The sequence below is a fragment of the Pollicipes pollicipes genome, unplaced genomic scaffold (genome assembly GCF_011947565.3).
Source record: "Pollicipes pollicipes isolate AB1234 unplaced genomic scaffold, Ppol_2.1 Scaffold_3087;HRSCAF=3621_pilon_pilon_pilon, whole genome shotgun sequence".
In the NCBI taxonomy this organism is placed as follows: Eukaryota; Metazoa; Arthropoda; class Thecostraca; order Pollicipedomorpha; family Pollicipedidae; genus Pollicipes; species Pollicipes pollicipes.
In genome coordinates this window covers 31,662,569-31,684,823 of record NW_023596225.1, presented here as the reverse complement: position 1 = coordinate 31,684,823, position 22,255 = coordinate 31,662,569, and the positions used below count along the sequence as shown (strand labels likewise).

Genomic DNA, 22,255 nt, shown 5'->3' with positions numbered 1-22,255 from the left:
ATTTCAGCGCTTCCGGACGTTTAGCTGATTTGCTGAAACTGCTGAGTTGCCTGGGACTTAATGTCATTGAGGAGGATCGACTGATGTTTTATTGGAGCGGTGTGGGTCGGTATACGGACAGGCGTTCCCAATCGGGTGGAATTCTCGTGAGGAGGAGCAAAAGAGTCTCAGTGGGGAGTTGCTATGCAGCCGAATCATGTCTGAGTTAAGAAAGCGTCAGCATGAAAGTGCTGAGTAGAAAGTGATGCTACATGCTCTGTTACAGTAGCCAAAGCGCGGTCAGTATGTACGCTGACATGAAGGGATAACGCATGAAGAATATACGGGTTTAATAGCGTGATTTTATTTCTATTTAAATTCGCATTTACCCGGGAACACCAACCCGGAGTCTCCACCCCAACAAACGTTCTAATTCGCCGTAATGAGGCGTTGCGTTTTTACCGCTTGTTTGCTTAAAGGCGTCACAGGCAACAGCATGCGCAAGAATTGATGTGTAAAACAGCTGGTGGAACACGTTCAGATTTTCTGCTTTTCCGAAATTGATTTGCAACGTGGACCGTCTTGCCTGTCGCCTGGACCGTGTCGTCGGACGCACACTCTCTTGTTGGCGACAAATAAAGTCCCGATAACGTCCGCATCCCTGACCATTTGATCCACATCGAGAACGACGTCCAAGTTGTGGTCTGATTTGATGGTGACTTCGCGGCGCTGCCGTGGTGGGATTTGGACACAGATGGTCTTTGCGGTTGAAATTAATGCACGCTTCAGAGCAGTATCGCTGAGCGGCCTGAAATGTCCAATAAGGTCGCCGTAGGTTGCGCCGGTCGACCCGTGAAGGCCTTATGACCATATCAGGCAATTGCAGCGCATATCACGGGCGAGGATGAAGCCCGCCGCGTGAACCAGTTGGCACAGCGCCAAATATGGACCACCTGGCGGCGGATTTCGCGTTCGCTCCGCAGAAATAGTGCTCACGCGGTCCATGAACTGTGGTCAGCTGGTGACGGGCGCAGGGAGCAAGGCTACCGCGGGTCGACCGTGACGTGGTTTTGCGTGTGATGACGAACTTCTCTTCAGTGCTAGAGGCCGAAGCAAGAGTTATCCGTTATACTGGAAGTGCTCTTCTGTGGTGTTGGGAATTGTTCGCAAACGGCTTCGTGAGCAAGATTATTGTCCCAGGGACATCAATGGAATGTATCTTTTTAAACTTTTTGTGCGCTCCCATTATACAAAAAACAAATAGCCAAAAACTGCATCAAAATATTTTGGTGAAACGCCGGAAATAACGCCCTGCGTCAGCAAACTCATGTTACCCAACCACACCCAAAATTATTTTACTTGGCAAAGTTCTATCGTGGAAGATCGGTAATCGTTGGTAAAATTATGTTCTCCGTCCGCGTCGTCGATTATGGTAGAATCTGCAGACGGCAGCTAGGCTCATGATCAGTCACGGAAATTGACGTCTCAGGAATAATGTATTAGTCATGTTCTAGTCATTGGCGACGGTGCACCAACCTCTAAGGCGCCGTGTTACAGGTGTTACGCACCAGGTCAGCGCACCGTCCACACTCGGCACCGCGACCTTTAGTCGACGTTATGTCTCTACAGTGCCCAACTCAATCACACAGCGGGCGTTTTCTCGCATAACCAGCACAATAATTATACATTTTGACTGTTTGGCTAAAGTTGATCACTGCGTTACCTGTGCCTCGTGTTGCTCACTGCACCACGCCTTTGCTTCTAATCACACCAATAATAGCATGCCGTCATAAGTTACTATGGTTACTCACAACGCTTCACTCGGGACGGAATGACGAGCAGCCACGTTAACCCCAGCGACGATTCCGCCGCCCGCCTCGACGTGACTCGAGATAGCTACGATATGTTAACGCAGTCGTTATTCGGACCCATGTTGGCACGGGGGGGGACACCCAGCCCCACATCAGAGACCATCACAGTTGGACCACCCATCTCACTGCCGGACGCTGAGGGCTGATCAAGGGCCGGTCTGCAGATCGGCGACCTGTGCCGGCATGTGCAGGCTGGCGGCTGGCAGCTCGGATCAACGTAATGCGACGCTACGACGGCCAGTAGGGGTAGGAGATCGACTCTGTAGTCGAAAGTCAAGTGATCATGTATGCGGTTATACACACGCATGCGTGAATGTTACTACACTACGGAGAGCCGCCGCAGTCGCTGCTCGGGAATCCTTGCCGTCGTCTCCTGTCGTCTTCGTTCACGTCTGCTCTGTTCCTTGACTCCAGTGGTGAGACGGCTGTGGAATTGACGCTTCATCAATGTCCATTGCAGACTGTGCGACAGTGGGTGCCTTTGCTCCTCAACGTTATCAAACATTACATAGCCTAAATGTTAGACAAACATTACGTGGGAATCTGTTCTCGCAACTGCAGCAGCCGATGACAGTCGGACAACAGTAGACCGTGGCAGCAGCACTTTTGTCTGCGCGCCTTCCGACCGGGTCTGATTCCTGCCTTACTTCTGCCCCCAGAGTCCCATCCCCACCCCCAGTGTCCCAGCCTCATCCCGGTGTCCAAGCCCCAGTGCCCTAGTCCCATCCCTAGTGCCGAAGCCCCATCCACAGTGCCCCAGTCCCATCCCAGCGCACCAGTCCCATCGCCAGTGCCCCAGTCCCACCTGTAGCATCTCAGTCTCGTCTCCGGTGTTTCAGTCCCATTTCGCGGTGCATCAGTCGTATGCTCCAGTTACCCTGTTCCGTCCTCCAATGGCTCAGCCAGTCCCGCCACCTAATACTGTACCGTAGTGTCTCAGCTCCGTCCCCAGTGCTCCAGTTCCGCTGCGGAATGTTTCGATACCGCCCAGGATCTCAGTCCCGTACTCCCGCGTCTAAAGCGCATTCTCAGGGCTTCAGTCTCTTACTCCTTGCCGTGCCCCAAACCCCCCCCCGAGTTCCTCGCCCCCCCCCCCCCTCTCCCTCCCTCCCTCCGCACCTTCTCCTACCCCAGCACATGACTCTCGCATCCCAGTGTCATGCTCTTGCTCCCCCGCCACTTCCATTGATTTGTTCCTGCCCCTCCCCCAGTGGCTCATACCTAGTGACCCAGTGCCTTAGTGCCGGTCCCTGAGGGCCTGAGTTGCGTCTTGCGTGGTCTCGGGCCTTTACCAACTGCCTCCGTGGTGTATTCCTGTTGTTCAGTGCCCAGCGCGGTGTCTCAGCTCCCCACCCGGGTCGAGCGTAGACCAGAAGCATGTTCGTAAACCAGGTGCAGATATCGCAAATGTTCGTATTTTCCCAATCGCTCATTTTCCTAGATGCTGATTTCTGTATTGCGGATGTTTGCGCCTCAGATGTTCGTAACCACACATGTCTGTGTGTGCAGATGTTCGCACTGCAACTGTTCGTAAACGCTAGGTGTTCTTATCGCAGGTGTCCGTATGGTAAATGTTTGCTTGTGTAGATGTTTTATCGCAAATGTTCCTAAGCCCGAAAAAAATTACGCTGGGAAGTTAAGAAAGTCGCACGAGTGGAAACAACGGCGGTGTCAATCCAACTCTCATGACACCGAGGCCAACGCATTCCGCGCTTGCTGTGTTTGCAATTGTACAGTCTTCTAGCCCACGGTCTCTCCCTTCTCATAGTCCTTCACGAAGGTAAGTCCATGGCAATGAGTCACGTCACATTCAGGCCACCAGCTTCCATCTCTCGTGAACACCGCCGATATGGTTAAACCAAGACGCCATAGATGGGCGCGGCCAGACAAACGGCCGTTGCCATGGAGATATCGAGCCATTGCGCGCTGTTTTAGAAAGATCGAGCCCGCCAACAATTAATTTTTGTGTCTTGATATGGGCAGCGTATTCTGCTCATGCTAATCCATGTTAACTTCTCTGTTTTCATTATGTTATCTTTACAGCGTAAAGGGGAAACTGCTTTTCTGCAAATCTCTTCGGCTTTAACACTGGCTCAACAAGCGATGAGTACACCCCTGGCAGTGCTTACACAACAACAGTATCGGCACTGCTTCCCTTATTCGCTGCTTTATCCTCCACTCACACAACGACCACCTTATCCGGGGTAAGCTGTATGCTTCAGCCAGGAATAGACTGAAGTACCCCCTTCCCCACCCTCCATGGCGCAAGCCTCGCCCGAGCGCCCACGCCCTGCCCATTTACCGATGACGGGTCCTTATGGGGGAGTCCCAGTAGCAGCACTCCCAGTCGTAATATATATATATATATATATATATATATATATATATATATATACCACCATGTCGGTGGCGACAATATGAAATCAATACTGAAGTCTGAGGGTAATTGGGAAGGTGACCAGGATCCCTACATATTTATACGGCATTAGGCGCCCTATCTGAACATTATTATGCCCTCTTATGGTACCGGTATCGTTCGCTTACGAACGTCTCTGGAGCGGGCATTTGAGGGCACAAGTTAACGACAATGGTTTTTCATCCGAACGTTTGTGCGCATGAACATGAGCGTTTACGGCATAAGCGTTAGGAACATCCGCAATGAGGAACGCATTTGCGGTGCAACATCTGCAATGCAAACATTCGCGACATGAACATTTGCAAGTACGAATATTAGCGTTCACGGACGCCTGCATTGCAGACATCTGCGAATGCGCCAACAAAAATTTGTGTGCGAACTTTTCCGTGCGAATATCCGCCTTACGAGCCTGTGTCACGGAATCGGACCGTACATCTCAGTCAAATGCCCACGTCCCTTTTAACAAAGAGTGGCACACGACGCGCTCCCTTCCCCCCCCCCCCCCCATGTATTGCAGCAATTGCGTAATGAGCGAGTGATTAGCGCCTTCGGCTCCACGGGGAGGCCTGAGTTCGAATCCCAGTTGTGCCACGACCCCTGGGTGCTTATATGGCCATTGCAGTCAACGGCTTTACATAAAAGGGCACGCGACGGCGTTCATAGTGGCCCCTTACAAAAACAGCGATTGCTTAGGGCGCAAAATCAGCCTGGAATCGAACGCATAATCTCGCGTGAGAGCCCGGCGCTCAGACCGCTACGCCATCACGCCACCAGCGTACTCGCGCCCTCACCAGTAGCAGCTAGCGGCCGGTGACGTCTCGGTACCGCTGCGTGTCGCTGTGCGCCGCCTCAGTACCGCTCGGGCTCCCGGTACGGCTCGGATGGCTTCTCGGAAGGCTGGTAGCCCCACTGCTTCTGCCAGTGGTGGGTCCAGTACAGCTCGCCCTGATCGTTGGCGCGTTGCGCGTCCTTGCACACCCAGACGCAGTACACCAGGCAGAAGATGAGCGCGCAGAAGCCGCCAATCAGCAGCGCCAGGCCGATGAACCTGGCCGGCGACGCGTCACGTGTTACGTAATTGGCAGACGTCAGTGAAACGCACCTATGCGTGCACGTGCGCCGGTGTGTATGGTGGGGAACACTGCGTGTGTGACCACAGCTAGCGGTGCGGTCTACTTGAAGAGCTCGCGGTATACCTGTGCGGGGACACGGCATGTGACCCGAGTAGGTATTCCCGCATGCCGGCAGGAAGGGGCTCTGAGAAGCACATCTGGTTTATCCGCGGCCAATGACTCGATGCGCGTCACAGCACATGACCCTGCGTGCACGAGAACACGGTGCAGGCACCTGGGCAGGGCACGGCACGTTCGGGGGATGCCTGAACACCGAGTTTTCTCAGCGGTATACGGGAGAAGAGTTTGGAAATGGAAGCATCAAGCAGTCGAACCATCAACTACCTGAGACCCCGCTGCGTTGTGTGCGATGGCTCGGGGCATAGTGGCTTAGAAAAGGCGACAGTTTCACATTAATGAATTGTTCACATTCACTGCAAGACGGCAGTGAGAAAGGTAGTAGTCCGCCCGCGTGCCTGCACAGAGGCACGAGCACCACCGACGAGTCTCAGGCCTGAGCCGCGTGAGCACTCACCATACAAACGGCGGATTGAAGAGCTGGAGGATGATGACAAAACCTAGCGCGATCAGCAGAATGGCCAAGTTCAGCAGCAGCATGAGGCAGCAGACGCCTGCAACAGAGCGGGCCGTGTCATAATTACCCTAACAGTCAGCTAACATGCGACGCCTCAGGTCTCAGTCCCCGGCATGCCCGGCGCGGTTTCAAACGACAACGGTCCAATTAAAGCCAGGGGCAACGTCAGCAAGGTCCAATCAAAGCCAAAGACAACGTCAGCAAGGCGACGAAGGCTGCGGTGGCGGACAACGTATGGGTGGCAATGCACGGCGGCAAAGCATTGCGATCAAGCGTGCGGCCGGTGACCATGCGCGGCTCTGAGAATCTGTGAACCCGTTGCCTTTCGCCGCACAAACGGTCGGAGTGGAAGACGAACGATGAAAAACGTTATTTTCGGGCACGTTATTTTCCACACCGCGTGAAGCCTGCGCTGAACGCGGTCGGCCACCTGCCGTCGGCTTTGCGACGCTGGTGAATGGGTACCGAAGAGCAGGGAAAAAATGGCCGATGCGAGCCGGCCTGGCTCCTATATTAGCCACCCGTAGCCACATGTGCGGTGCTAGTCCATCGGGGGCTATAAGATAGGCGAACGTTAGCTCGCAGAACAACATCTCCAACGCAGCACCCGGATGGCGCCCGGTCGCCGTGGTCCCTCATCGTGGTCCCACCTTTCGTGTTGGGGCAGCACGGGTGAGGAGCTGCCATGGTCTCCATCATCAGGTTGCCGTGGCGGGACGTCTTCGTCTTCATCGTGCCGTCTGAGACCCCGCTGCGGTAAGTGCGCTGGCTTGGGGCGTAGTGGCTGGAACAAGGCGACGGGCCGACATTAATGAAACCTGAATGTGACTGATGAATCACAAAAACACGAGTGAATTGCGGACATAAATACTGAGGCATGCACATTACAAGCGAAACAATGACGGACCAAACAAATACGTCTCTGTATTTTCTTCGCTGCATCAGGGTTTTAATAGGGACGCCATATGGCCAGGGTAGCCGGCGCGCCCTACGTCCCAAATCATCAGCATAACCATCATCATCATCATCATCATCATCATCATCATCATCATCATCGGTCATGTGCTGTTCGTGCTTTCATTTCGTTCATTCTATTCCCGTGCTTTCATTTCGCATGCACGTGCTGGCTATCGGCCGAGCGTAGACCAACTGAGCTGGCTTCGATGGCGAAGGACGTAAGGCGCCTGTCTGCGACACACACAGACACTTGCCTGGGCTACTCGGCCTTCTCACTGGTCAGCGCGACTCGTCTTTACAGCTCCTCTGATTAGGCATTGGTATACTGGTTACCTTGCGGCGAACTAGCCGCGTTTTGGTGACTTTACTCAGCCGTTGATGACGTGTTTCGTTCCCACGCCAACTACGGCACCCCACCCCCATCCCCACCCCCACCCCCACTCCCACCTCTTCTCCTCCTCCCCCCACTCAGGTAAAAGCGCTCACGGGCACTGATTCCGTCCAACACCCACATACAACACTCCGCCTCCAAGCGTACTGACCTCATCTCGCTGACCGGGGGCGGCTGATGCGCCTCGGCGTATATCTCGCTGGCCTCGCGCTCCTCCGGGTCGTAGCGGCGGTCGTGGCCGCGGTCGTCGTCGTAGCGGCGGTCGTGGCTGCGCTCCCGTGACCGGCCGTGGTGGCCGCGGCCCGTGTCGTAGCGCTCCTGCTCGTGCATGTCGTAGCGCGGCGTGTCCAGGATGAACTCGCTCACGGCCCGGTCCGACGGCGCGCGCTCTGTCTCGCTGCGCTGCTGCGGCGAGGCGGCGGTGAAGGTTTCCCCAGCGGGAATCGGGTCCTGACCTCTCGACGTACAGACTCGACCACGTACGCTCTCCGTTTGTGACGGGCAGTTGGCTCGTGTCCGGCACCGTATCGTACATGTCAGCAAGCAGGTAGAATGTGCAAGTCGATCCATTTTAGAGATATCTATGAAAGATATCGAAAGATATCGAAGGTATCGTCCAGCCGTTTTGACGGGGCGAGCGATGTGATATCTGACTTGCTGAGTAAGACGACCGGGACGAATAGTTTATCTGCGCCTAACCCGTGGAATCACCAAATACAGAGTGGATGTGCCGTAGCGGAGTATCATGTAGTGCTCGCCTTATTCGGGGGTTCGGATTGCATTACAGCAAATGACACGTTTCTCCTTTCTTTGGTCGTTGGCGTTTACCTCATCAAAAACCGCAGTAATTACATCATTAGGATAACAAGAAATGTGGAAAAGGTGAGACTGGGTAGCTAAATTTGTGGAGTTTGCAAGCATGGAAACGCCAAACTCCTGTCTGCCTAGCGACGGAAAATGGCCACAAAACGGTATACAGCCGTTCTGAGTTGTCCTTCCGCGATCCGGCGTTTGGCGCAATCTCATATTCACCCTCTCCCTCCCTACCTCGTCATAGTCGCGGTGCATAGCCCGCTGCCGGTGATCGTCATCTCGATGTCGGTAGCGCCGGTCGTCCTCCTCGTCCTCCTGGTACCGGTTCTCCACGTCGTCCCGATGGTGGCGCCCCTCGTGGCGGTGTTGGCGCGACATGGTCACCCTGGAACGGGGGTGGCGTCAGGGAAAATGCGGTCTGTTGGCGCGAAATGGTCACCCTGGGACAGGGGTGGCGTCAGGGAGAATGTGGTCCTCAATAGACTTCACATGAACATATATTTAAGACAGACATTGACTTCCAATAGTAGGTTGCAATGTGCCAGTGCGTGTCTTCGACAGCCTGTGATTTGTCCTGCCGTGCTTTCAACAAACCGACCCGGGGTTCCGTCTGGGTGATCCGTGTGCCAAAATGTCTTCAGGATATGTTTAATTGATGGCCAAGAAAAGTGTTAAATTTCAGCTTTCTAGCTGAAACAGCTTGGCGATGATGTAAGACACGAAAGGGAGCCGAGTTCCCCCCGTGTAAACATAAGGTTAAAAACTGAGGTGAAGAGAGAGACGATTTGCCGAAAAAAACCAGCTTCAGGCACTAGAGAAGTAAAAAGAGATTGGAACACCTCCTGTTTCGGTCAGTGATCTCACCCTGACCTAGACAATTTTGAGGGTTGTGACGCAGAAAATATGAGATCGCGAAGCAAATCGCCTTGAGTCGGCAATGAACCAAGCCTTGTAACCAACTCTTGAGCCCTTATTGTGGGAGCTAGCGAGGTGACGTCACGATCAGCTGACCGGCGGACGTACAGCGCCTCTCGGTGAGTTATTTCCAGTTGAATCATGAGTTTCGAGTTTTGGACATGACTCTGAGCCAATATCCGCCTCCTCAGACTGCTCATCTGTCAAGTTTGAGTTCAAAGATGACCCCTGTAGAAAATAAATCAATCCAATCGAGTTTGAGTGAGTCCCAAACAATCACGCGTCCCGCGTGGATTCTGAATGCGGCTGGCTCGACTCCTGCCCGGTTGACGCTGCGGGGATGTCATCAGCCCCATGCGTTGATGAACAGATTGGAACACACTCGAGATTGGGCCGCGTGGTGCTGTCGGCCCTCAAAGCCGTCCAGAATTAGAGGCCGGCGACAGATGGCGCGGCGGCTGGTCGTTTATTGGCGCCTGGAGAGCGTCGGACGCGGCCGGGCAGTGACACGATGGGGTCGGGTTGAGAGATGAGGGGTGAGATGAGGTGCGGGGTGAGAGATGAGGTGCACCTACGGTGCGATCTGCGATTGTATCTGGGAGGGGCGGACTTGCTGTGACAGGGGCCTCACCGAAATCACCGAAGCTGGCCCCGGCAGCACCGGTCTATTTTATTCGCTGGTCCATGAATCTTGCTTTTGACGATGTAGGCATGTCGGGAACTCTGGGTCGGGAACGATGGGCTACGAACAGTGGTTTTAATGTGTTTCATGTACCTCGCATGAGATGAATAAAAAGTTATAGTGGACCACTGTCTGTTATTTTGTTTTTAGTAGTGCAATTTGGGTATCGCAATGGGCACGGGGTGGTTTGTAACTATCAACGGCCTTTTCACCAGGGCTAATTGGACCGCCATGTCTTCACATGTTTTCCATTCTCACGAAATCCGATCGATCGCACGAAAATGTGTGTTGCTCAAGCGGCTTCAGCGTATCATATCTGAGTTACAAACAGTTTTAATGAGTAACCAAGCAGGGCGCTCTTATCTCGAATAACTGCTGAATTTCTTTCAAATCCTAACTATTTGAGTACAAGTTGCCGAAACACCTCACGTAACAACCATTCGTGAAAACAGCACATGTTCCGGTATCTGGCCTGCTGCTAGTACTACATTTTTCCTTGATACGGTTGAGAGTATCGAGACTGGAATTATGAGATATGCGCGGATATGCAAGATATGCGCAAGATATGCATACCTACACCTCCCTACATATCCGTACCTACACAATGATGCGCGTAGCATAAGATGAAAATTCGGAGCAAAAGGTAAAAAAAATATGGATGGGTGGACTGCAGCTCATGAACGCACGCCCGGGTGGCCGGTTAAATACCGTTCGTTCGGGTGTGGGTCAGTTTGACTCCATTGATATCTCAAAAACTAAGCGAGCTAGGAGCACTAAATTCAAAGGAAGTGTTGACTCGTGCGTGAACTCGCTTGTGCTAAAACTTCAGGCTCCTAGCTTATGGCTTTCGTGTCAAATAAGGTCTAACAAGGTCAAACTCCAGACTGGTGTTCAAAGTGCCCCCAGACCTCCCGATGCAACCGCCGTGCACCTAGATACCTACTCTAAGTAAAAATCACTGGTGTTTATTAGAGGTCCGTGACCTATTGTGACCTTTCCAAGGCCATGGTTACCAAAACCATACACGACTGCTTTAAATTTTTGTCATCTGAGCAAGCATCAAGAATTACGCTAAGCAGTTTGTTCCTAAAAAAGCTTACCTGGGCCATTTTAGGTCATTGATCTATTCTGACCTTCAGAAATTCCAAGGCAGATGTATAATGTGGTTCCTGTTGTCAATAAACTGAAAATGAGCACCACAAACTACCCCATCCAGCAAACTCTAGAGCAATAAAACAGGTCGGTTTTGACCTTGGTCTGGCCTTTATATCGCACCCCAAGTCAATGGAATTTGTTAATTCAATTGTTGTGTTGCCCAATTAAGTATCACAGAGATGTATGGCTTCGTCTAACGCTCCGTTGTTGCATCAAATTGAACGATTTCCTTGAAATTGCCCTCGCGGAATCTATGGTCTGACTTTGACCTACTGTAGGTCAGTGACCTTACAAGGTACATCTAAATTTTGGATGTCAAACGATTTGCTATTTTGTTGTCTACAGCTATGCAGAATTTGGTGTGGCTACACCATACCGTTCGGAAATAATTCCGGAAAATATTCGGGGGTCAGGGCGTGGACGTTGGAGTGGCTATGTCTAAAATGTTTCCGACGTAGACGAAAAATGTTTTATCTCGGGAAAAGGGACAAGTTCTCCAGTTGAAATGTTGCAGACGTTTCATCTGGGGAACTCGTCTCTCTTGGTGCCATTTGATATGGTTAAAACACAAAAATGATTCAATTTGCCAAAAAGTTAGTGAGGTCCGGACAATGCCAGTCTTAGTAGTGGTCACGCTTATGTGCTGCTCTTTCGATCGAAAGATGCGTTGCTAGCCGGACGTTAAAGTCTCGCACGCCTCAAATGGACGCGTTAGACTGAACATTTGAATTATTGCTGAGTTTTTTTAAGCTTTGGTAGTTACCGACAGTGATCTTTCTACTTAAGACAATTTCATTCCGCACAATTTAACTTTTGTATTGTTAAGGACGTTTGGTCTGCATACTCTCAAACGAAATACAATTACAGTGATTCGACTTCCCGACTTCCAAGGGAATTCAGCGCAATAAAGAGATTAAATCATAAGGACGAGCCTCCAAGCGCTTAAAGTTTTTGCAAGATATGAATGAGGCATAAAGTACTCTCCAACAACGTGCATACGTCAAATGCCGCAGGCGATTCCTATTCCGGAGATCCCAAACATCCCCGAAAGGAAATCGTGTTCGTCGACCGGCCATCGAGGTTTGATTCACACTCGATTTGGTGATCATCTGCAGGCATAGCGGGGCAGGGTGCATCCCCCTGCGATAAGACTCGTCTCATTTCCGTAACTGCGCCTGCACAGTCGTCGCTGGGTGCGCCTGATGGCGATCTGCACAGACACCCAGCCTGCACCGCCGCTGGGCCCAGCCGCCGCCGAACGGTAGCGCAGGGAAACTGCAACGCCGTGTAGGAATGTAGCCACGCCTGCCGGGATCGCCCACACGGAGATATGTACCGAACACCGCAGGTCGCCGCTGCGCAGCTGCAGTCGTCTATGCAGATTACGCTGGGGGTTGGAATCGCTGGAAACGCATGGGCTATGTGCACCAATCTTGCCTTGTCACAAAGGTGGCAAAGGTGCCCCATGCCCCTAATATGGTGTCGTTTGGCATGGCGTGGCATTATCAAATATTGATGAAAACATTTTCACATTCATAGGAGCATTTTCGCATGAAGTATCCCTGTAGTCTGTGCTTAGAAGAGCTTGGCGTTACTTCTAATTTGCTGATGTGTTTGACTCTAAAGGAAGCAGCAGATACCATGAGAAAATAACTAAGAATACATCCGGCGAAAGCACCCAAGGCTCAGGGTAAGCAGACTACACACCATCTTTTTACGCTTACACTTCGATCCAGTCATGCGGTTCAAAGCTGAAAGTGTCGCGCGTGCTCGCAGGTGGTGTGACCTCACAGCTGTCAGCTGAGCTGACCACCTGTCCGGCCGCCATACCTTGGCGCAGGGCGTGACCGGAGAGCCTGTCCGGTCCTTCTTCGCCGACCTGGTGTCCTGGAAGGTCACGAGTGTCCTCTTCCGCCGACCAGCACCACCCACCGGCCGCCGCACCCGCCTTCAGCGCCGCAGCAGCCTCCTGCGCTGCGCTAGCTCGTCGCCGCACGCCAGGCACCGTCACACGATGACTTTCTTGGGCTCGCCGCCGGCAGCGCCGCCCCTGCGAACGCCCTTGAAAGTGAAATCCAGCGGGCGGGCAGGGGCCTGTGCAGGATGTCGGTTACGTGAATGCACGCTACCCCGACCGTGAGAGGAGAGCGGGGCAGTGCAAAGGCACAAGCAGGCGGGGGAGTGGAGTAGGCCACACTGACATTGCAGTTCGCACTGCCAAAGATGTGACTGCGGTTCTGTATTGCGATGGAGGCAGGGGTGAAGTTTCCTATTCAGCTGGGGCTCCAACTTCCCTCAATTGGGCTTCAGCCTCCCTCTCCCCTCCAACTTTAAGAAAAAGTGAGCCAAATCCGAGGAAAACCCGGTGCGTTAGTGTGCTTTGTGAGCATATAGCAGTATTGTTTTACTGTTGAACCGTCAAACTTTGTGACGAAAGAACTTATTTGCCGAAACTACACGCCTGAATGGAGGGAACAAACACAAAACATGTATGCTCACTGAGCCTGGACAGAGCCTAAAAAATGTCAAAATGCAGAGGTGGGCACCAAGTCGTCAAACGTAAATATGCTAATCAACCAGAAGAGTATTTCGTTCACGAATTAATGTATTCGTTAGCTTCAAAAACGATCAACTCAGAATTGTGTACGTCCGTTGAATTTTTGCCTGTTGAAACTGAGACCGCTAAAGCTATGTTGGAAGGCATATTTTCAGTTGAATTTGGAGTGTTATCTTTTGCACAAGTGTTGGGTAGGGCCTATTATCAGCACATGGGGGGATTCGAGGATATGGGCCTTGGGAACAACCAAGTTACCCGGGAACAATGGTTGACGTTGACAACCTTCATGCTGACACGCAGCGTAAACTATTGTAAGAAAAGCACTTTTCCATTTTGATGAACTGTAATAACATGAATGGAAATTTTGAGCTTTTGACTGTGCAGGGTGAAACGTTGATCTTTTGTGCACGTATAAGTGTGGCAGTAAAATATGTAACCTATGTAATGGACGTAATTTCTGAGTCTTCGTGGCCGCGTCCGACTGCACATCTAACCCGTGGGAAGGGTAATGTTCCACGTAGAGTGGCAGCTGAACAGTATTTGTCACCTATGTGAATGCATAGATGTTCCTGGCTTTTACACATTGGCATGGGATAGCGTATATTTATGTTCATCACTATTATTGTCGGAAGACGGCATTCTCTACTTCGTCGACTTCCGCTTCGCTTGCCCGCCTTGTGTCTTTGTTTTGCTTTGCTTTGCATCGATCATCCTCGCTTACGATTGGCTGGTCCGCTTTTTGTGGCGGAACTCTTGAAATGGGCAGCATGGCTCCTACTGCAGCACAGGCGACTGGTGACTGGTGACTGGTGCATCCAGCGTAGTTCCACCGGACCCCAGCTCAGTCCGTAAAAGGGTGCTACCTGGTCCCACGTCGGAGAAGCCGCCCCCCGCAGGGCACCACTTGGTCCAGCACTAGAGGCATCCTGGAGCGGCCCGTCGGTCACATCCGCCGTTGAGAATGCCTACTCGGGGAGACTTCTCTGTCGAAGAGAAGATCCCAGTTGCTCTGAGCGCGGACTGAATGCTGGAGCCGGTAACGACGTGGCGTGCGCGATATCCACGATTTGCTGGACGTCGTAGCTTGTCACCGCCTCCCCTGGATTTGTCCACATTCAGGCCGTCATCGCCCTGCTGTAGTAAGTCTTCGGCGGGCCGAAGGTCGCTACGTCCAGGGGCTGAAGGCGGTCAGAAGTGTGCGGCTGAAGCGTAAGAATCGTCATCCTGTTGGCGTGAGCGAATTCCCTCGTCCGAAATGAGATTTGAGAGGCGTGGTTGTCCAGGATGGTGAGGACTTGTTGCTCTACTGAGCACCGAGTGGGTCTTTGAAAGTGGGTGAGGTACTCGAGGTGCATATCCTTGTTTACCCATCCCCTTCGTTGCACATCCTGCAGTGCCGGTAGGTGTGCCTCGAAGGAAGTGGCCCTTGAAGTTCGCTCTAGGAAAGATGATGAGGGGTGCTCCAGAACTCCCGACGGCGTTGGCTGAACAAAGCAGCGTGCACAACTCTCCTCTTTCTGCGGAGGCGACGGAGTCCGCCTGCCTCGATCTTTTTTTCGCCGCCGCTCTTCTCAGTGTCTGCACCGTGATTACGCCCGTCTCATCAACGTTGAAGATGTTCTCAGGCGAGAACATGTGCTTTTCTTACCCTCTCTCCAGGTTTTTTATACTGCTCCCACCGCGTGCTTATTGAAAGCGTTGACACGAGCCAGACACGTAGCTTGCGGTGTGTCGCCCCTGTATTGGGTTAAGTTGTCCCATAATCATCTTACCAACATCCGTGTTGGAACAAATTGCCCCACTACGATATGGCAAATGAAGCAGCATATTGACTATTTGCTTTCAAGCTCAGCCGCGCAAAATCTATTACGATTTCAAGAGCAGACATGGTCAAATACATCAGCAAAAACATGAAATATTCAGTACCGGAGACAACAAAAAACGTGATATATTCGCGGAAATATTTACATAAATGGGAAAGAATCACATTAATGCTAGGAGCGCACACACCGTCCACCCGCTGCCGCTCGCGTCACAGCAGGTAAGACCGAGCAAAAAAGTTCCGAGCTTCAGGGAACCGCTCGGAAACAATGGAGTCTTGGGAGAAGAGATACGGAGAGTGGATCAACTTACCAGCGTGTTCAAATTACCCCCCTCACCCTATGGGGATGTGGTGGGGTCTCCCCCTTGGTACCTCCTGGGCGAAAGTAAGCGTGAAAATTCGGGCAAGAGTCAAGTTAATGATTCTCATTCCGTATGATGCATTAAAGGAACCGGTCACATTCTTAATTGCATGTACTCAGTTGTCACCTTTTTGCTACTTTATTTATTTTATTTATTGTTTCTTGCCGAATTCATCAGATGGCGGCTGCCATGAACTGCGGTCATTAGCCAATGTTCTGTCCGTAACTGTATCAACACCGGAACACAAAATCGCAAATTTGCAAAGAAAACCCTTTTGGAGATACATCAGTGCAGACAGCCCGGGCGAGATAAGCGCGCCAATGCTGCAAGCCAGCTGACAGGTGCCTGCGAGATGTCGGGAGCGTCATGATGGCGACGGTGTTTGTCAGCTTTTGTGCATGCAGCCTGCGGCGTGTATCCAATGTTTTGTAGACGCGTTGTTGCAACCAAAATCTCCGGCTCACTAATTAAATGAAAAATATGATGAAAATGTCCATAAATCCATGTCGAGTCCCCTACACCACCGACGGTAGGGAGCTGTGGAAGGGATACAGGCGTTCACCGTAATATCTCCAGGCGTTCAGTGACAGCCAGAGGGTGCTGTAGATTGAAGTCACCGCGATATGAAAGCTGTCAGGAAAGTGATAAAACAAGTGATTATGAAATAAAGCTAAGGGCACGGATTCACATGGTTCACACAGATTCCACCAGATTTGGATCTTGCGAAAGCTAGGAGCTGTCACCATGTAAGGGCTATAGGTTTCACGATCACCCGCAGTGTACCTGTCAGAGCCAAGGTAGATTCCGGTGTCGAATATGTTTGGGTTGCTTTCCGAACCCTCCGCAGACATTCACAAACCTGGTCTGAATGAAGGGCACCCCCTCTTCACTGTATTCTGAGATCATATTCACTGCCCTGAGAACCCTCTGCCCTTTGATCCGTACTTGACCAGAGCACACACGTGAGGTAAGATTATGTCTAAAAGACATTCGGCACCCACATGTTGCCAGTGACTATTGGTTTCCGCCCTTTTCCCTGCGCGAAGAGCCTCTTCAATCGTGCCGCCTCCCGTGACCGCAAAATGCATGTCAAGTAGCAGCTCCGAGCCCTTCAGCATTCACAATCACTCGAATAATATCCCATTGAACGCCTTTCCATACACTGAGAGCATCTGATATATGAATGATGCCACCCAATCTGAGTGTCCTTGTAATGGAGGTCCGTATTTTATCGTTGTTCACGCTGCACATCGTGTTTTCAACGGCTTGCTCTCTGCACACCTTGTTTCACGTACACATGAGAAGTGTCTCCCCGACAAAATGCCAAAGAATTTCGTCGCGCTAGTGAGCTGTGTACGATGCCGGTACAAGACGGACGTGAATGTATTTCGTGGATCGTCACAATGGTTTGACACGTCACACGGGTAAATTTTGTGGCAATGACATAATTTGTGTCGTCTCAGCAGTGCTAGATGCATATCAGCTATATTTGTGAGCTGTCTTCCAATCACAGATCACCCGGGTTCATTTCATGCCTTTAAAGGGAGGGTCCCACCTTTGGGGCATGTTTCAAAATCATGCTCTGGTAAAACCTCAGAACTAGTTAGTCTAATAATAGTACTGGGTAATGCCATGGCAGTACCGTGAAGACTAATAAGGATATAAATTTTATTCATGTTCGAGTCCGAATTACGCTGCCAACGCTTTGTGACAGCACTCCGCTTCTTCCCTGCAGTCGCGGCCATCGTCGTCATGACAACTACCATGCGCATCTGTACTGGTGCGAATAAAAGAACGTTTGTGATTGACCCAGCGGACAATGTCCTGTTACCAAAGAGCGCATCGGTTGAAGTTTGAACCAGTGCGTCAGATGGGTCATTTGACGCTCTCATTCCCAAGGCCAAAGTGCGCTTTGAAAAGATCCACTGAGGTAAACGCTGCAGGGAAAATTAAAGCCATCGCATAACGTTTCGTTGAATTCGCGTGATAATAGCTTCATGTTCGCACATATTTGTATGTAAACAGAGAGTTTCAAGCATTTGTAGCACTTTTTACGCAATCATTTTGATACTATAATGTGTTGCAAATATCACAGAACACATGCGTTGGATTAATCAAGACAAAAAGTATCAATCAAGACTTGGATGGCTGCGGCCAGCGGCCGCGGCCGTTAAATGTCAGGGTGGCCAAAGGGCGGGGAGTACCGCGTCTAGCATTACAGATTACGTTCAACTTTGTCCCAGCATATTTGTAATAGGAATGGAATTTCACTACTGGAACCCGTGATTGACAGGGCCCGTTTATCGTCTCATTGTGGACCATTCCATTGTCATTTCTTGGATTTCCATTAAATGTCAAAGTTGGGGGAACAAACGTAAGTGGTCCCCTGACATTAGTGGTTCCCTAACATTCAGGACTTCGTCCTGTTCCTCTTGAGCAAAATGTGTCCCCGGTCGACTCAAAATCCCTTGCCTTCACAGGCTCCCCCGTTAGGCACTCGTGGGCCTCTGGCCGATGCGTGGGGCTACCTTGTCTCAGGACCTCGACTAATGCAGAGGGCCAGTATCTTTATCGCGGACCCGGGCCTTATCGCTGCTTCGAAAAGGACCCCCACAGCCGGTGATCACTGACTTCATCGGCCCAGTGACCCCCGATGGGCGCAAGAGGCCCTTTGGCTGACCTTTGAGGACCAGACATGCCGGCCGGGGTGGTCCCCGGCCCTTTCCCCTTCGGGCCCTCGACTTGGGCCCTTGATTGCCTGTCCCGAGGGCCTCGAAGGTCACTCAGGGCCTACAGGGAGGATACGCCCATGTGTCTCCCCCTCCCCCCCCCCCCTGTATGTGCCTCCGGGCGTAAAGGTATGTATAAAACTCATACAACAAGCGACTCGCTCTCAGAACGCAACTCTAATGTGAATGGTTGTGTCTGCGTCCCAAAACATTCAAACGTTGAGCACGATTTCCAAATAAAGGGGATGTCAATTGGCTCTTAATCCATGCTGAGCAAACTGCGCAAGTTCAAATAAGCTTTTTGCTAGAAAGTTTAAGAAGTTTGGCATGATTGGTAGTTGTTACGGGAGTAAGATCTTTCTAGTTTCCCACTTCTTTTCAATGTGCAGCTGCCACGTAAGCACCAAATCTTCATTACACGGCGTACATTCTGCTGGCCCGGTCACTTGGCGTTGCGGCACGTGTCAATACAGTTCTGAAAAATCGGCAGATACGTCACTCAAATCCAACTGTGATCCAGAATTGTGACAGTCACCTAAAAAATCAACAGGAGTTCCACGTGAGCTGAAACGTTCAGTGTTCTTGTGAAGTGTCACTCATTGGAATACCGAGCTTATTGACCTTTCATTTGCATGACGCGACGTTTCATCCACACCATGCGTTTGAAGCGGAATTCAACAGCGTCTTCTTCGACAGCTTTAGCAGCACCGCCGCTCCTGTCCACGCACATTTGAATCATTGTGACTTTTGAAGGGCGTTCCAAAATTGTAGGACATGCATGTGTGGAGGCTTAAAGGACGCTGGATAGCTTAAAACAAGAACATAACACATACCAGCAAAAACAAAAGGCAAGAAAAACTCTAAACCACTACGCATAAAACTAGAGCTCTGGTTGGTTCCGAGCCTGCCTAGTTCTGGCAATTCTAAATGGCAAGAATGATGATTGGCAAGACTTTTCGCTTTCGTTGACTGTGGCGAGAAAATAAACGTCGAAAAACGTAAATGCTTAGAACGGATATTGGTCGTCATACACAGTATTGTGTTCCCATGCAGTTGTCGTGGTCCGATGCGCCTCCGTCTGTGTCATCGCGTGTTGCATTGGGGGGGGGGGGGCTATTTTGGAAAAGAGACACTGGCGGCTTTCCGTGAATCATGACTTGAGCTCCTATGGGTCAGGCGGTGATGACATGGCTCAATCATTTGCAGACGACATTTTCGCCAGTTTCACGTCGTCACCTCCCCTAGTGGTCGATATTTGATAACAGTCATTAAAAACGCCCGGAAATGGGCCACTCCCTGGTTTATGGACGATTATTCGCGGGCGTCTACACAAACGGACACATTCCTGCCGGTATGATCGTCTGTTTTCTCCTCCGTCAGTATGAGTTCGTATAATCTCGCTGACCTGGGCCTATTTTCGTCTCGTTTTCTTCAGGTTTTTGCGATTTTAAAAGTTCACGTGTGGTCACAGGTTAATCGAATGGGGAGACAAAATGGTGGTGGATTTGCCAGATTGCAGAAATAAGTCACATTCTCAAACAGCACTTGAGTGTGCGATCGGTGTCTGCCAAGACACAATGTCAGCAGAGTTGTCACTGGCCGGGCCTTGACAGGTCAGGCCGCTGAAGCCGTTTCGTTTCAGGTCAGTTGACCTTGATGATCGCTCGGCCCGTGGTCTCGCTCCAATTATATACACCAGTGCCCAATCCGTGAGGTTCATATAACCTTTAAAACGATCTTTGAATTGCTTTTTATGCATTTAAACTTGACTGGAATTAGACATAAGTTTGCTTATGGGATTCGTAGCACGTTGTATGTTATTGCCATGTTTCACTTCAGTGGTTTCTCTTACGTTTCAAATGAGTCGTATCAACACAATGTGAATGGTCTATGACATTTTTTTGACAATGGTCTACCTATGACATTTTTCGCATCATCTGATCTTTGCCAAACTGGCGACCTTACAAAATATAAAAATATTTGGTCGACAGGCTCAGATGGATCCGAGAGGTACGATCTATGGCTTGAATCAGGCATTTTGATTTTTGTCGTTTGATCACGATGATAGTTCGGTTTGTTTGGGAAATATTCAGAGAGCCTCTCCCGACAAATGTATGATTGTACCATGCAAGTAATAACTTTTAAAAAAAACGGTAATTGTCTAATGCATGTATTTCCTACTGTTTGAGACATCTCGCGTTTCTGTTATTTCTTCACACCACATTAGTCGGGTATATTCACCCTTGACCTGTGTCCGAGAATGGAGGCTGGTGTCACAAGGCCGGCTCAGTATCCATCTCTCGTGCTCGTGGACTGCCACGCTTCACTACACTGGTGTGACACGGATGGAAGGGCTGATGGTTATTATCAGAGTACGCCTGAATCCGTTTCCCTGTGATCCCAGTGGCTGACCGGTGACGTCAAACAGCACAGACAAAGCTGGGCGTTGGTGGAACAGATGGCTGGTCTGGGTGCAAGTATTTGGTCACAGTCTTTGAGCGGAGGCTGTCGAATGAAGTGCGGTATTATGAGCTTTATCCCAGCCCCTTGTTCTGTTGGTAGCGCAGACTCTTTCGCCATTTCCAGACGAGCACGATATTTTCGCAAGTGTGGAGATAATCCATCTGCGGTTTATTAGGCGTTTCCAAGGCTACTTAAATCACTTCTGTCGGCGGTGCACATTCTCGTCGGCTGCACATTAAATCTCCCATCTGCCTTTTTTTAGATGATTTTTGATGTCTTGTCTCGACGGGCTTTAATGCAAAAAACTAACCAGGGGAGATAAAGCTACCAATTTATAGAATATGATCGTTGACACAAATGTAAAGTTTAGCGAGCCATTTGGCAATAAATTTGCGAAAATTGCAACAAATTACAGCCGATCATGCCAGTCAGACGACACCCAAAGCTTAGCATTGGCCTGTGCTCCCAACGTTTGCAGCGTAAGCTTCTGTAGAGCACGTCTCGGAGCACTGGCGTAAGAAATAGACTACAAGCTTTGCTATATCAGTGCCGACGTTAAAGATCAGTGGTGACGAGGCGTTTTTCTAATGGCCCTAAGATCAGTGTTTTCACACATTTTTCCAGCCAAGAAACATTTCATACACTAAACAGTATGAAATGCCAAATGACTCGGTTTATTGCTAGTCGTAAAGATCACGGCTGGCCTTAGTACTTTGCGGAGAACGTGATCAGTATACTACGCAGCGTTCAGATCCTCGTACCATTTGAGACAGATGGCTTGGAATGCCCGCAACGTGGTTGTAAATCAGCTTAAGCTCATTAAGCTGTTCGGGTTTTTATAGAACGCAAAACCCCACGCACCTGTGACGCTGCACAATTTATTTCCTAACAAGAAAAGCAGCAAATAAGAAGGAAGAAATCTGTCGGCTCATGTGCCAGGTTCAGTGAACCAATCGTGCCTATCGTGACTTCAAAAGTTGGCAGAAAACAGCCCTCACTTTTGACATCAGCGGCATGCTTTTCGTGCCTGTTCAGACCATATACTCTGAAAGTATAGGGTTTTTTGTACTCCCTGCAGTACCAGTGCATAATTATCGATTCGCTTACTTTGACTTTCAAGCGTCATAAGTGTCAGTATTTATTCCTTACCATATTGAAGTTTTTATCTCTCCACATTTTGCAAGCATCTTTGCGGTTTGCCGTGTGCTGTCGTCGCTACACTCATGTTTGTCTATAGTGTTGGTTTCATAACCACTTGCGAGAATGGTTGCAAGTTTATGCTAGGCTGTCGCGAGTAGTGCAGGATAACTATCATTGTAAGCACAAGTGGATGCCATTTAAGATAGAGATATTCCAGCGCATCCGCGATGTGCAACGAGCAGTTTTTTGACGATGTAGCCTCTATACAGTTTAGTGGGTGGGTGTATGATGTGATC

General features: G+C 50.5%; 1 protein-coding gene across 2 annotated transcripts; it reads right to left on the bottom strand.

Moving 5' to 3' along the window:
• Positions 1-1,641: 1,641 nt before the first annotated feature.
• LOC119090587 (sarcoplasmic reticulum histidine-rich calcium-binding protein-like) lies at positions 1,642-12,850 on the bottom strand. Of its 2 annotated transcripts, none has more exons than XM_037213418.1 (7): positions 12,717-12,850; positions 8,369-8,519; positions 7,473-7,726; positions 6,624-6,757; positions 5,914-6,010; positions 5,058-5,314; positions 1,642-2,275 (listed from the first exon to the last, which is right to left on the bottom strand). In XM_037213418.1, the coding sequence occupies exons 2-6, from the start codon at positions 8,510-8,512 to the stop codon at positions 5,116-5,118; spliced, it is 828 nt and encodes a 275-aa protein (XP_037069313.1). In that variant the 5' UTR covers positions 8,513-8,519; positions 12,717-12,850; the 3' UTR covers positions 1,642-2,275; positions 5,058-5,115. The 2 variants fall into 2 exon arrangements, with proteins under 2 accessions (XP_037069313.1, XP_037069314.1); XM_037213419.1 differs by having other exon boundaries at positions 7,473-7,723.
• Positions 12,851-22,255: the final 9,405 nt, after the last annotated feature.

Excerpts from the sequence above, each read along its gene's own strand:
- LOC119090587 (XM_037213418.1), bottom strand. The coding sequence starts at position 8,512 with ATGTCGCGCCAACACCGCCACGAGGGGCGCCACCATCGGGACGACGTG. Across the intron at positions 7,727-8,368 it reads TGCACCGCGACTATGACGAG|CAGCGCAGCGAGACAGAGCG; the intron begins GTAGGGAGGGAG and ends GCCTCGCCGCAG. Across the intron at positions 6,758-7,472 it reads CCCCCGGTCAGCGAGATGAG|CCACTACGCCCCAAGCCAGC; the intron begins GTCAGTACGCTT and ends GCCTTGTTCCAG.